Source organism: Lathyrus oleraceus, chromosome 7, assembly GCF_024323335.1.
Source record: "Lathyrus oleraceus cultivar Zhongwan6 chromosome 7, CAAS_Psat_ZW6_1.0, whole genome shotgun sequence".
Lineage (NCBI taxonomy): Eukaryota > Viridiplantae > Streptophyta > Magnoliopsida > Fabales > Fabaceae > Lathyrus > Lathyrus oleraceus.
In genome coordinates, this window is record NC_066585.1 from 25545499 (window position 1) to 25559315 (window position 13817).

Below are 13817 nucleotides of genomic sequence, written 5' to 3' on the forward strand. Positions count from 1 at the left end.
TAAGTGTAGCTTCAATCTCACCGTAATTTTCTGTCATAAGTATTCAAGGTATGCTTCGGGTGAGAAAAGAATAGCATATACTATGTGACTAGAGGTGTCAAAAAAGCCCTAAATGATAAAGCCCTAACAATTAGGCCTCTATTTGGCCCCATTATTTTAAGCCCCCTATATTTTTGGGGCCTTAAAAATTAGGCCCCGGCCCCCTAAATTGACGGCTCTACATGTGACCTTGTTTTCAGTATACCATAGTTTTCAGAAAAAAAGAGGTCATTAGATTGGTAACAAAATTCGAATACATATTGGTGTACAACAGTACAAGTGTCAATGTGACCCTGATTTCCTCTACAAGCACAAAAATTGCTTTCAAAATTGACATAAGTATGACAATCCAAAGGTACATCTACTACTTAATCACTAAACATTATTCAAAATTCACTAATAAATAGTCTCTATGGCTAAAATACTTCTTCATCCACTCTTGAACTTTAAGAAACTGCATATGCTACTAAATAACTAGTCAAATACCAGTTTCTTCAGCTTCTGAAACTGACGTATGACATTTATGGAGAGCTTCTTCAGGGATCAAAACTCTGAAAACAGCATAATGATGATTTAAGCTCTTTTCTCCTTGTAATCTGTGAACACTGCCCAAGGCACCGGTTTTAGGGTTTGGAAAAGCATAAAATATTCGCCTAATTCTCTGATGGACAAGGGCCATGGCACACCTGACATTAAAGTGGAAAGCAAATATATCAGAAAACATATGCTTAGGAAGAGACTTCAACCATCAGAAAGTGAAATTTGGAGAGAATTTCTCCATATTATGTGTTACAAGGCACTCAAGAAAAAACAAGAATCAAAATGCTACTGTCGGCTAGTTTCTTTTCTTCATATTACCTTCATAGACAAGTAACTAGACTAATTCAGACATCAAATAAATTCAACAGACAATGAAGTGTTCAAAAATTTATAGAACAATCTCGTTCCAGTCTTACATTGTGCAAGGTTCCCAAGCAAGATATATGTCATAACCAGTGCATAAGTAAGGCCGTGCTGACAGCAGATTAGGGTTCAAATTATCATTCTCCTCAATCTGATTGGAAGTTTGACTATGAGCATTCAATTTGTCATTATCCTCAATCTGATTGGAAGTTTGACTATGAGCATTCAATTTGTCATTATCCATAACCTGAAAAGTCACACCAATATCAAATAAAGCTTTCTACTTAATACACTCAATTGAAAATGAAAAACAAATTGTTTTTACATGTTTCTATATTCTTAATGTTAAATTTGATGTGAGATGCTTTACTAGGCCTTAGATTTTCAACAGGAAGTGATGGTCAGTGTTCCATCTGGCAAATTAAAGCTCTACCCCCTTATCCTTCTGATAATCACCCATCCTTTTAAAAAAAATTCAAGTGATTACCCATCTCTAAAGCCACGGGCATATAACAGATAATTACGCTATCTATTAAGTGTGAATTTTGCTAGTACCCATATAGTCCATTATCCATTGTCATGTCTACAGGCAAGTTCCTTAAAAATACATAATATATCAGATGTATGTAGGTAAACTTACAGTTGCACAACCAGTTTTCTGCCTCTTTGAAGGAGAGCTTGTAGAATGACTTTCATGATCCAATTCCAAATATTTTTCTTTACTGCCCTCATTGTTGGGGAAAAGTCGTCTATCCCTGGCAGCAGATGCTTCTATAGCTACAATGGCAGCATGACGTAAAGGATGACAATAATATGAACTCTGTGAATGTGATTGCTGCTCAGTCCATTGCCCAGGATATAGGCAAGCAACATTTGTATAAGATTGTTTGAGATGATTGCAGGAACTTCTTAAATGCATCGGTTTCTGGGGATCCAATCTATTGGAAATAGGATGACAACTAAGTAAATCTGGTTTTCTATAACAGCTGTCATCTTTGCAAGTGTTCCAAATAAAAACCTGATCACGTGCAGTTGAAATTATTTGCTTAGCTGAAGGATCCACTATCACTGCAGCATTGACTACCTAAATTGATAACATTTTAGGTAAGTAGTAGTTGAATGTGGAATTGAATAGTAGGAAACTCTAACCAAAATAGGCTTTATTAATTCAGCAAGTGATGTGATAGAGGGGGCAGAACTGAACATAGCTCAAATTGTGGCATAATCAGAAGAAATAAAGTAACAGAAGATAAGCCTGTCCGGTCAAAACATTATTTCTTGTCACAAACAAAATCAAAAAGGCCAAGTTTGTACATTTACCAAGCCATCAGATGTTGCCAACTCTACTGCAGATTGCATAAACTTCAAAACTGAATCCGAGTCCTCCTCGCTAAATCCAGTAATGCCATCAATGCTGCTGTAATTTTATTAAAAATACAAAGTCAACATCATAAACAAAATCAGCTATTATGATAAAGACAAGTTTTTGGGATTTTAGTCCAGTAAGCTTATTGACAACAAAAAAGATGTAGGGCATTCTCTTCCCAAAAGTAATTCAGCATGGGTTATGTATCGTAAAGATTTTAAGATGAGCACAGTTTTTCAAACAAACATGAGACTAAAAGATCTTGATGCACCAGATGGTCCTAACATGTCCAATACTTGTGGAGTCCTAAAATTTGAAAATACCCTTTAACCCATTCCCATTCAAACTCCCCCAGTTTCTACTCATAGAACATACATCGCTTAGATCGTTAGATAGAACAAATCTTTACTACTGCAAATCTAATACACCAGATACTATAATTACTGGAAACATCATAAAAATGTAAACAAGCCTGGGTTATTCATGAAGACTGAAAACAATTACACATTGAATGCCATAGACACAAGGGTGATACATTTTTCATCTATGTGGACCCACTAATGTATATATTACCCACTACCAAGCCAACTAGACAGTGTCTAACTTGTAACTCTCATCTGATGGATATAGTCTTTTGTATTTAGTCCCTCCCTATCTATCTTCCAAATCATTTAATCTAATTGAAATATGTAATTCTTGGACTTGGAATCTCATTTAACAGTGTGTGCATGTTTTAAGATATAGACTGTTTTATTCATCTGATATTCTGATGAAAGATTTCATATTTAAGCTACTTCGAGTTTCAAATACTCAAATGAAACCAACATTTTGTAATTCTGATAAAAGCTCGCTATGGTATTCAAAATAAAGCAAATTAATAAGAGAATAAGAACTTGAAGCTTACTAAGTTCTTGGATGATATGACGTTGGCCAAAACTTGCACTGCTCTTGCCACTCTTCTTTTGATGTTGCTTCAAATTTGCAGACCTAAACTAATTAGAAGTTGACTTTAGAGTGCAAACTAACTCATTTACAGACAACAAGGACCATAGGTCCTCGAGATCCCAACCGAAACTTAAAATTTAATAAACACATGATAAAATTAAAACTCCATTCAGGTATAAACAACTGTTTTTCAATGTTGAGGATTTGCCGATCCTTTTAAATGGATGATTTAGTCAGCAAGATGTATGTAGTGGACCAAAAAAAGAGATCTTCAAGATTAAACTTCAATGATTACTGTAGTATCATAAACTAAAATATATAATTATTTACACAAGTCAAAATGAAAAGTAATTGACCACCCATAGTCCCATACTAGTACCACTATTAATATCAGATAGTTTCCAGTTCCATCACAATTGAAAAAATCAAACTAAAATAAGTCATAACTCATTATCACTGTTATCAATCCCAGTTAACAGGGAAGAGCGGCCATGCCCGAAAAATGTTGTAGCGGATAACAGATAGCAGGATGGCTGCAACTCTGACCTTTTTTGAATAATCAATATTACAGTATATGCATAAAAACTCAACAACTAGTTGTGGTTTTGGTAATTCCTAATTGCAAAATTTCAAAAATACCCACACCAAAAAGCGCCAACATTTGAATCCTTAGAGCTATTTCTGAATTTTCCAACTCATTCAGAAGGGCGGCATTTGCCTTGGCAGAGGCTATATTGACTGCTACTGTGTGTCTTGTAGTGGCCAGGGGCCGCTATGCTGCTACAGCATGATATTGACTACACTGCCCATCATACCTACTAAGAAATGAATATCTGATGTATTCTTCATCCTATAGTATTTATGATCAATTCTTTCTTTTTAAAACTCTCGGTATCTAAAAGCCACATTGGACCTCTCAATTGATCTGACTCCAAGTCAAGATAGGTGGACCGACTTAAAGGGGGCAAAACTCACTCAGCCCCTATTTTAGTTCCTAGTCTTAGGCAATACCACTCAAATCTAATACCTTGCTTAACAGAAATCAAGTTCCATACTACATGTATCAAAAGGTATAAGTGACAAAACCATAATCTAAGCAATCATTAGCATTAACTAATACGAAGAAAAAAAATGAAAACCCACATTTGTAATAAAAGGACTCAACTGATAGGAACTGATCATCTCCTGAAGATGAGGTGGCACATCATCCAACTGATTATCACCTTCATAAGCCAGGCACAAGACCACTGATAGCTCTATTTGTCCTGTCAAACATTCCCAATATCACCGGCAACTTACTTGGTCTAACAACCAAAGCTCATATCAACAGAAAACAAACCAATACAACAGCAAACTTGTACAAAATACATAAAACTCCAACTATATGAATTAAAATGCCTTGTATTAACTAAACCAAATTTTATTTGCTACTATTCATTTATATATACACCCCTTCATTGCATAATCTATGTTAGCATTGAAAAACTACCTCCTTCAAGAACTTTCTTCCAAATTCGTTTCACGTGACGGAGGTCGCCGAGTGGTGCTATCTGATTCAAACGTCTAACAACAAATTGAAGTGAATATTAGGTTACACAGCACAAAGAGTTGATGTAAAGTAAGATTTGAATAAGAATCTAACCTAACAATTTGGTTGGCATGCTTTGGGTTAATGGATGAAGCAAAAACAGTAACTGCACATAACAGAAACAACACTGATTCAATTCAATGAATTCGTAATAGAAAAAAGGTAGTAAAATATTGAAGTAAAAGGTTTAGATAATGTGACCGGTAGGTTGGTGGTGAAGGTCGTGAGGCTGCTCGTCTGGAATGTGCACGATCAACTGGTTGTTCGACATTCTCTGAGCGGCAGCGCTGCGGCAATGTTGTTACGGCGGCGCGGGGAGGTGGGTGCGCCGATACGGCGGCGACGGGAATGGAGACTGATGAGTGCTAGGGCAGAGCCTCTGCTACGAAGAGCCCGTTCTTTCTTGTTCGTTTTTCGAGAAAAGAAAAAACAAACGACGTGGTTAAGTTTTTTTATTTTTAAATAAAAGAATTATATAATTAGGGTTAATAAACTAAAGAAAGGCTTTGAAAGCACATGAGTCGATATGTCCGAGTGGTTAAGGAGATAGACTTGAAATCTATTGGGCTACGCCCGCGCAGGTTCGAACCCTGCTGTCGACGATTTTTTTTTGTTTTTAAAAGTCAATCTCCGTTTACGTTCCCTCTCCCTCTTTCCAAAAAGCAACGATTATTAATTTTTCTTAACGATGATGTTGTTAGACGATATAAAATAATATAATTTTTAAATAAAATAGGAGTAAATATAAGATTTTGGAATTTTATATTTAGAGAAAGACACTATTACAAATAACATATGTTATTTGGATGCGGAATAGATTTTACTTCCGTTATAATGTCTATATAACGAAATGTGACATAAAAATTGAGAGTTTTACATCTTTGTTTAAAAATAATCGAGGGGTTACTTTAAACAATCATGCGTTTGAATCTCATCAATAGTTTTTTTTATATTTTTCAAACTAACATTATATACCTCTCGATTTTATAACAACATTGTTTACAAAGAATATTAATAAATTAATTTGTTTACAAATTACATTATTCACATAGAATATTACATTGTTTACACATAATATTAAAGTAAAATGTTGTTCTTCATCGTCATCGTTATCAGTGAAAAACAAATGTTGGATCTCTTAGAGAATAACAACTCTTGGGAATCCTCGTTTCATTGTTTATGAGGAAGAACAAATATTAGATGCAGAATATTCTTTATGGCTTTTGCATTCATCTGTTTCTGGTATAAAATAAAATAAATATTCAATTATATGATTATTTAAGAACACAAATCTTGAATCCCAAATAATTTTCTGCACTTGCAATTCATCAGTTGTAAAATAAATACAGTACTCTCACCAACCACATATTAAAAATCTAATTTTTTTTTTCTGATATTGCAATCTATCACATTGATATAATGCTCTGATTTAATATAGAGGGTTTCACAATGTTTGAGTTTCTTGTGGATTCACTAATATTCAGAATGTTTTTATAATGAGACTTTTAGGTTTCACGAGAATCACTAATGACAATGTCTTGAGCGTTGATACTCATTAAATGGACGGTAAAAATTTGTTTAAGGACAGTGAAGAAACACGCTTATATTTTTTCTAAATAAAATATGTTCTAATAAAATATTTTATCTCGGTTATTACTAAAAATCGAGGTAAAATTTGTTTCTTTTTAGATAAAAAGATAATAAAATATGTTACAATCCAAGTGTCACATACCTCTCGATTTCTGTTAAAAACTGAGGGGGAAAACTTTTTTTTTTATATTTACATTGTTTACACAGAATAATAAAACAAATTATTCAAACAAATCAAGCATTTGACAAAAGATTCTTGGAGAACAACATATCTTTCTAAATTTCTGATAAGTTATATTTTCCAAATAAGAGATTTTTTCCGTACTTGCAATTCATCCTAGAGAAATTTCATTATCTTGAGCATAATGTTTTTCATGGCAAATGTTTTCACATGACAGAGAACATGAAAGAGAACGTGAAAGAGAAATGAATGATTGTTTTTAGGAATAATTTTCTCAATATTGTCAACCGAGAAAAATAATAAATTTCTCAATGTTTTCTTTAATTAACAACATAGGAAGTTTATTACAAAAATACAACAACAACATCAACATCATTATGTGAGATAGATTGCAAGGGCAGAAAAAAATATTTTGTTCAATATTGAAGAACATTGAATATTTTTTCTGTTTTACAATTCATCTCATAGAATGATGCGTATGACTTTGGAGCAACTACATATAAGTTAGCTTTATGGTAAAATCTGACTAACAAGTGCTTTTATAGTAAAATAGGATAATCTAATCTCTCGATTATTATATATAACTGACGGAATATATCATTAATTTATAAATTAAAAAAAAAATGTCATTTTTATTGAAATAAAAATATAAACTGATGATGTTGGGATTCAAAGCATGTCCTGAAATATTTTTCTCCTCGATTTTATTTAGGAATTGAGGGAATATGTGGTATTTTATAAAAAATAATATAAAACATGACGTATCTTGACCTTTTATCTCGATTTTTGATACGGTGAGATAAAAGTTTTGTCATGAAATGTATTATTTGTAGTAGTGAGATCATTTTGTATAGCTTTTTTTTAGTTAACATCAAATTTCTACCATTGTGTATTGCTTTTGCAAATTCCATGTTATTGTTTAATTGATCTATGAGTAGTTCAACTTCCACCATATATGGATGATGTATTGAACCTAGGACACAACTTTCTACCCTTATATATTAATATTATGTTAAAGGGTTGTCTTTTGTTATTTGTCTAATCTTGTAATGGTTTTTGTTTTGGGCTAGACGAATGCACAATAAGCAAAGACCCATTAGTGTTCCCTTAAGATTTTTCAAAACTTTGCACTATACTTACACGTGGACATCGTCGTTTGCAATTTCAAAAAATAGGCCATCATTGAATTACATTAAATGAAAGATAACACATTCGTATCGTGATTGATTGATGTCTCAGATGGATTACCATAATTGAGCGAGGTACACATGAACGTTGACTCACCATGATAGAACCATAATCAATAATCTCACCTACCATTACACGCGCCTTTAGCTGAGGGACTCACCTACTATTTCACTTGCCTATGAAGAAAGTATTGTCCAGTAAAACCACCCTCAATCGTGGGGATCGTCACTTGGGCGAGGACGCGCGAAAAGGAAAGATGTTCTAAGCACTTCACCCTTTAACAAAAAATCTCATGTGCTTGAGGGACTGTGTAGTGTTCTATTTGGCAAAGTCCTAGATGGGGGCGCCCTTCGCCTGGCTATCGGGTCATCCGAGCGTAATCTAGTGGGGTCGCCCTTGTGATTTATCCAAAAGGTAAGATCGATGAGAGAAAGTCCCCGTTGACTCCAAAAATGTAGTTGGTCAATGATCTCCTTAATAAAGGGGAACGATTCAAACCACGTCCAGACGGACATAAACCCTAGCCCTAGAACTTCCCTATAAATAGATGATCTTGAAAGGGAGAAAGATCAAGTCATATTCACTTAATACTACCCAATACTGCTAAGTGAGCACTTTCCTCTTAACAATCCTAACACCAGCAATCTACAACTTCTCTTTACATAACAATAGTCAATTATGCTTGGAAGATCATCAAATTTTTGAAGAAATTACAGGTCATTTATGGACTTAGTGAAATTTGACCTATTTTCAAGTGACTTTTTCCCAACTTTCAAGGTTTATAAATTATTCAATTTCAATATTTGAGGCTGATTCTTTTTGCATAATATCATTTGCGATGCCCTATACAAGTTTACTTTAAGGATCAAATCCAAATTATGCTTGGAAGACCATGGAATTCTTTGAGACATTACAAGTCATTTTCAACCACTTGGGACTTAGAATTTTCTAAGTTACATGACCAGGTTTTTATGTCAACTTCAACATGCCACAACTTTGAGCTCAAGCATCCAAACTCAACATTTCTTGGCACATTGTGATCTTTGATATGATGTTAACACATTGCAAGAAGAATGAGATCAAAAAGTCTCATGAGCAAGATGTCCCATTGAGTTGAACATGGTAACTTGGAACTGAAGAAATCACCATGATCTGAAATTTGAACTTCACTAATCTTAATTGCAAGCCAAATTACCACATGTTTTAGACCTAAACATGTTTAATCAAGTCTCCAGAAGTTAATTGACTCTTAAAATGCATCATTTGGTTGAGTTTTGATGGATTGGAAGTCACACTCTTCACACATTCTGATCAAATTCCTTTTGCATGAATTGAGCTTCATTCCATACGTATTTGGATCCTAACACATTCCCTATAAATAGAGTAACGCATTGCATCCACTTCTAAGCTTTTGATAGCCAAGAAGTCCCTGCTTCACTCTGAAATTTTTCCAGAAATTTGAACTATCGTGTTTTTATTTCTAGCTTATTTCAATCCAATTTCTTGATTCCATTAGCATCTTCGATCTTCTCTGAAGCTTTTGTAACAATTCTCAAGCTCTAAGACATTTTGAAGTGCTCCAACGAAATCGAGCTTCATCAACTTCTGATCACCATTTGAACAAGGTAGTTTTGAGCATAATTTAAACTCAAATAAGTTACCACAATGTAGTCCTTCACTCTCTAATGTTTTCCTCTAACTTATCTGGTGTTGATTGATCGTGTTTATCATTTTAATTTAATTTTTCGTGGCTTGCTTACTTCTGAAACTTCTATGAAATTCCCCATGCTCAATTTAGATAAATGAATTTGGAGCATGAGGTTGAATTCGTGATGAGGGGACGATCACATTGGTGGTAGTCTCATATTCTGAATTTGCAAAAGAATGAAGCTCTGGTGAGGGATCATCGGGGAAGATGACCGAAGTTATCTCAAGTCATCTGAGTTTGCTTACACGTTGGTAATTTGAAATGTTCTAATTGGTCTATTTTGAATTAGATCTCCTATTTCATTTTTGTTAGTTTCCATCGTGCACCCTAGCCTGAGGATTGTTGGATATGCCACGTCAATTAATGAGGCCAGATCTAACGCTCCGTAATTTTTCTGATTTTTTTCTTTTTTCATTTTAAATTGCTTTTTCTTTTAAAATTCATATAAATTTCATTTCGCATCTAAAAAAAACCTAAATAATTTCTAAATTTTTATTTTATTTTTCTTCATCTGATTTTTATTTTATAACATTTTATTTTCTTGATTTTCTATTTTTTATGGATTTTCTCTTTTCTCCTTTGTTTTAATTGGTTTAAAAATACTTTTATGCATTTAAATTTTTTGAAAAATTTATTTTATGTTTATTATTTTATTTCCAACCTTCCATAATTTTCTTGGCCATTTATTTGGTGTTTTGAAGGGCTTTATGGATTTTCTCTTTTATTTTCCTTTTAAAATTCATTTTAAAAATGTTCTTAATGCATTTTATTTTATTTTATCACATTTTATATTTGTTTGACCTTTGTTGACTTCTGTTAGCCTTTGATCTTAGTGGATTTGATTATTTGTCTCATCAAACTCAATGGATCTTGGGTGTTGATGGGGTGAAAACCCTAATCCACCAAAATGGATGATTGATTTTGATGATGACTTGATCAAGCCTTTGATCCAATTTGGGTGTGATCTCTTTTGTCATCTTCTTCTTCATATCTTTCTTTTCCTCTTGATCAATTGGATGATTGTGTTCATCTTGTTCATGATGTGTGGATTGGTGCTTGATGAACTTTCATCATTTCAAATCTACCTCCTAATTGATCATGAATCATTTAAGGTAATTTGGGCTGATGCATAAGTTTATCCTAAGTACTATGAAGTATTAATTGATATAATGGACTACTTTTCCAACCTTTGTGCTTGATCAACTCTTTTTTTTGTGACATAGTTTTAGGAGAATGATTTATATATCATTTCTCTAGCATGTATTACTACAAATATTATTATTGACCGGCCTCAGATAGTTGTGACTTCTACATAAGTCAAATTATGATTTCTTAACATATCGCTAAATTTGTCCCGTAAGTAAGTCATTTTCATAAGCGAGATTGTAAGTCTCCTACTCCTCATGGTATTTTGGGAAAAAATTTGTTCCCTTTTCATTTATGAGAGCTAGTGACATACTTGATGATTTTATCCAAGTTGGATCCCTTCTCATAAGTGATGTAGAGGTCCATATTGTCATACTTGTGGGTGAATAGTTGAGTGTTCTCCAAAAGTTGACAAATCATCTTTCTCTTTTTGATCACTAACATCACTTACTAACATTTTATTGGATTTAACTTTACTTTAATATCATTTATCTTATGCTCTTTATCCTTTTGTCATTTATTTTATGCTTTTATTTTAGCATCTCCTATCATATTGTTTATGTTTATGCTCTTTTTCCTTTGTCCATTTGGACTTCTGTTTTAAGACATTAATAAAGGAAAAACTTCTCAAAAAATTGATTCTCTTGTTTCATGGACTTGTGGTTATTATCCTTAGCATTGTTGTGGAGTTATGGACTTAGAATTAAGACTTTGACCTTTGCTGCTTTATAACAGTTGGAACGAAATACTTTGTGTTGGTTAATAGACCAGGATATTGACTATTAGGCAATGCAGTAATCTCATGACATTGAGACTGATAAGAGATACAAATGAGAGCAACATGTGGTAATAATAATAGCTGAGTAGATGAGCATATTAATGACTTATGGTTATGTATGATAAATAAGTAATGGAGAAATCTATCACGAGCAAGTTTTCTTATTATTAACACAGAAATATCCATTTTACTTTCTGTCATTTATTTTCACTCATTTATTTGTTGTCATTTACTTTCACGCATCAAAACAAATATAAAACGATTTTCTAATTAGATTCTTAAAAATTGTTGAATAGTCTATGGAACCATTAGTATTTGTAAATATGATAATTATATAACTTACTTTTTTGCTAAGCAACAACACCAGATACTATTATATTAGTTTATTGATTGTCCTCTTTTATGACCAATGAAATTATTCAATTCTGCAGACCCTCAAACACGAGGCCTTAGAAATGGTGAATTTATTTAACTCAAATGTTTGGCGATCTTTCAAGATTTCGTGAGTCCCTCAAGTAAAACCTGGTGTGAGTCTCTATGACAAGTTTTCAGCGAGCTTAACAAACATCATATTGGCATCTTTGTATGTGTGAGTATACACAGTTAAAGTGCTACCAAGTGTTAAAAGTAAGAGTGTCGATCACACATAAACTATGTCAACTTAAGTTGATCTTCAAGTAAAAATTTATGAGTAATGATGAGCAGAGAGTAATAATAATTATTTGTTGTCACATGTTCAAAATGAATAATAGAAATTAAAAAGTAAGGAAGTTTAACTGAGATGAAAAACATGTTGGACAATGATTCATTCAATGATTTTCACTTAATTTGTCAGTATGATAAGATTTGTCATAACGTATGAGGCCAGAACATGACCTAGTGGTGTATGCCTAAAATAGTATAATATGTGTAGTAAATAGCTAAAAAAAAATCTAAGTCACACACTGTCATACCCCAAAATTTGCCCGTTGGTGTTACAAAGCATTTTCCAAGACCCTCTGACTTGTTCTGCAAGGCACTGATGCCAAATGGACAAAAGCCCACTCACAACAGGCCCAATCCACAGGCGGCCCAAAATAGCTGGCTCGCTAGGCGAGCAGCTCCTTCGCCTAGCGAATATCTCAGCATGCCACTCGCCCAGCGAAGCGTTGGATCCAGGAAAAGGCCCAGACCTAGTTTGCTCGCTAGGCGAGCAATCCCTTCGCCTAGCGAAGCTTGCGAGAATTTGAATTTTTGGACTTCATTTTAAGCCCATTAGGTCACCATTACCACTACTATAAATGCCTGCTCCTCTGCCACGAAAAAGAAGACACAGAGACGGACTCGCTCACACGGAGACACTCACACAGAGATCCAGAGGAAACCCTAGCACCGAAACCCTGCTGATCCAAGGAATTCAGAAGGCGGAAACCCTGAAGGCCGCTTACCCGTTCCGAAGCTACCGCCGCCCAACTCAATCCGCCTCGCCAATTCAAGGTTGCAACTCGATTCGCAAACAGGTTTGTATCACTATTATCGCTTTAGTTCTTAATTGGCATATGATATTGCTTTAGGATTCTTAATCGGCATATGATTATCACTTTATGTTCTTATTTTGCATGTGGTACCGCTTTAGTGTCTTAATTTGCATGTGATATCGTTTTGTACTCTCATTTGGCCTATGGTACCACTTCATGTTCTTAATTTGTGAAGGATATTATAATTGAATTCATAAACATTTTGAAGTTTTGCATGAGAATTTACATGTGCTTGAATATTGTGAAACTGAACCATATAATTATGTGTTAGAGGCCATAAGCCTTGCTGCAGATTGAGGTCATAATTTCAAACCCGTAGCCACTCGCTAGCTCATCGCTAGGCGAGCCCGCGGCGAGCCTTCGCTGAGCCTTCGCTAGGCGAAGCAGAGGCGACCGGGCCAGGGGCTGCTTTGCCTTTTCGCTGCCCATTTCATGTTTACTTAATGATGATTCTGCATTATCTGGTTTAAATTCTTGGCTGTGATATTCATTTTATGGTGCAAATTTCCAATTGTATTTTACCTCGATGCTTTAATCCGTGTGTTCATGGTGTAAAGGCTAGCATACTTCCGAAGAACTAACCGGCTAGGTACTCTGCTTTATGCATGGGAAGCCTTCATGGAGAGGGACTCTACATTATTTCACTTTAATGTGAAGATTCATATTGATTGCCTAATTAATTTTAATGTAATCCTTAATGTGTTGATTTTAATGTATCGATTTAATGCGGTATCACCATAATTCCCTAATGAACTTAAAACATGGACTTTAAATGAATGATATCGGACCTCTCTTTATTACCCCACGATTACAATATTACGGTCATGTCCCGCGAATATGGGGATATCCTTAGCAAAGACCCTTCGGT

At 34.2% G+C, this 13817-nt stretch overlaps 1 protein-coding gene and 1 non-coding gene across 6 annotated transcripts; one reads left to right on the plus strand and one right to left on the minus strand.

Annotated features, from left to right (window-relative positions):
* Positions 1–249: 249 nt before the first annotated feature.
* On the minus strand, positions 250–5272 carry LOC127100842 (tRNA-specific adenosine deaminase TAD3). 5 transcript variants are annotated; one of them, XM_051038131.1, is made up of 9 exons: positions 5043–5272; positions 4896–4947; positions 4743–4816; positions 4397–4518; positions 3213–3295; positions 2257–2359; positions 1583–2026; positions 996–1189; positions 250–725 (listed from the first exon to the last, which is right to left on the minus strand). In XM_051038131.1, the coding sequence occupies exons 1-9, from the start codon at positions 5110–5112 to the stop codon at positions 518–520; spliced, it is 1350 nt and encodes a 449-aa protein (XP_050894088.1). In that variant the 5' UTR covers positions 5113–5272; the 3' UTR covers positions 250–517. The 5 variants fall into 5 exon arrangements, 4 of the variants coding, with proteins under 4 accessions (XP_050894088.1, XP_050894091.1, XP_050894089.1 ...); XM_051038134.1 differs by having other exon boundaries at positions 2263–2356; positions 5043–5264; XM_051038132.1 differs by having other exon boundaries at positions 2257–2356; positions 5043–5264.
* An 89-nt stretch (positions 5273–5361) lies between these two features.
* On the plus strand, positions 5362–5443 carry TRNAS-UGA (transfer RNA serine (anticodon UGA)). The gene has a single exon. It is a non-coding gene; the product is annotated as a tRNA-Ser (tRNA).
* The last annotated feature ends 8374 nt before the right edge of the window (positions 5444–13817 follow it).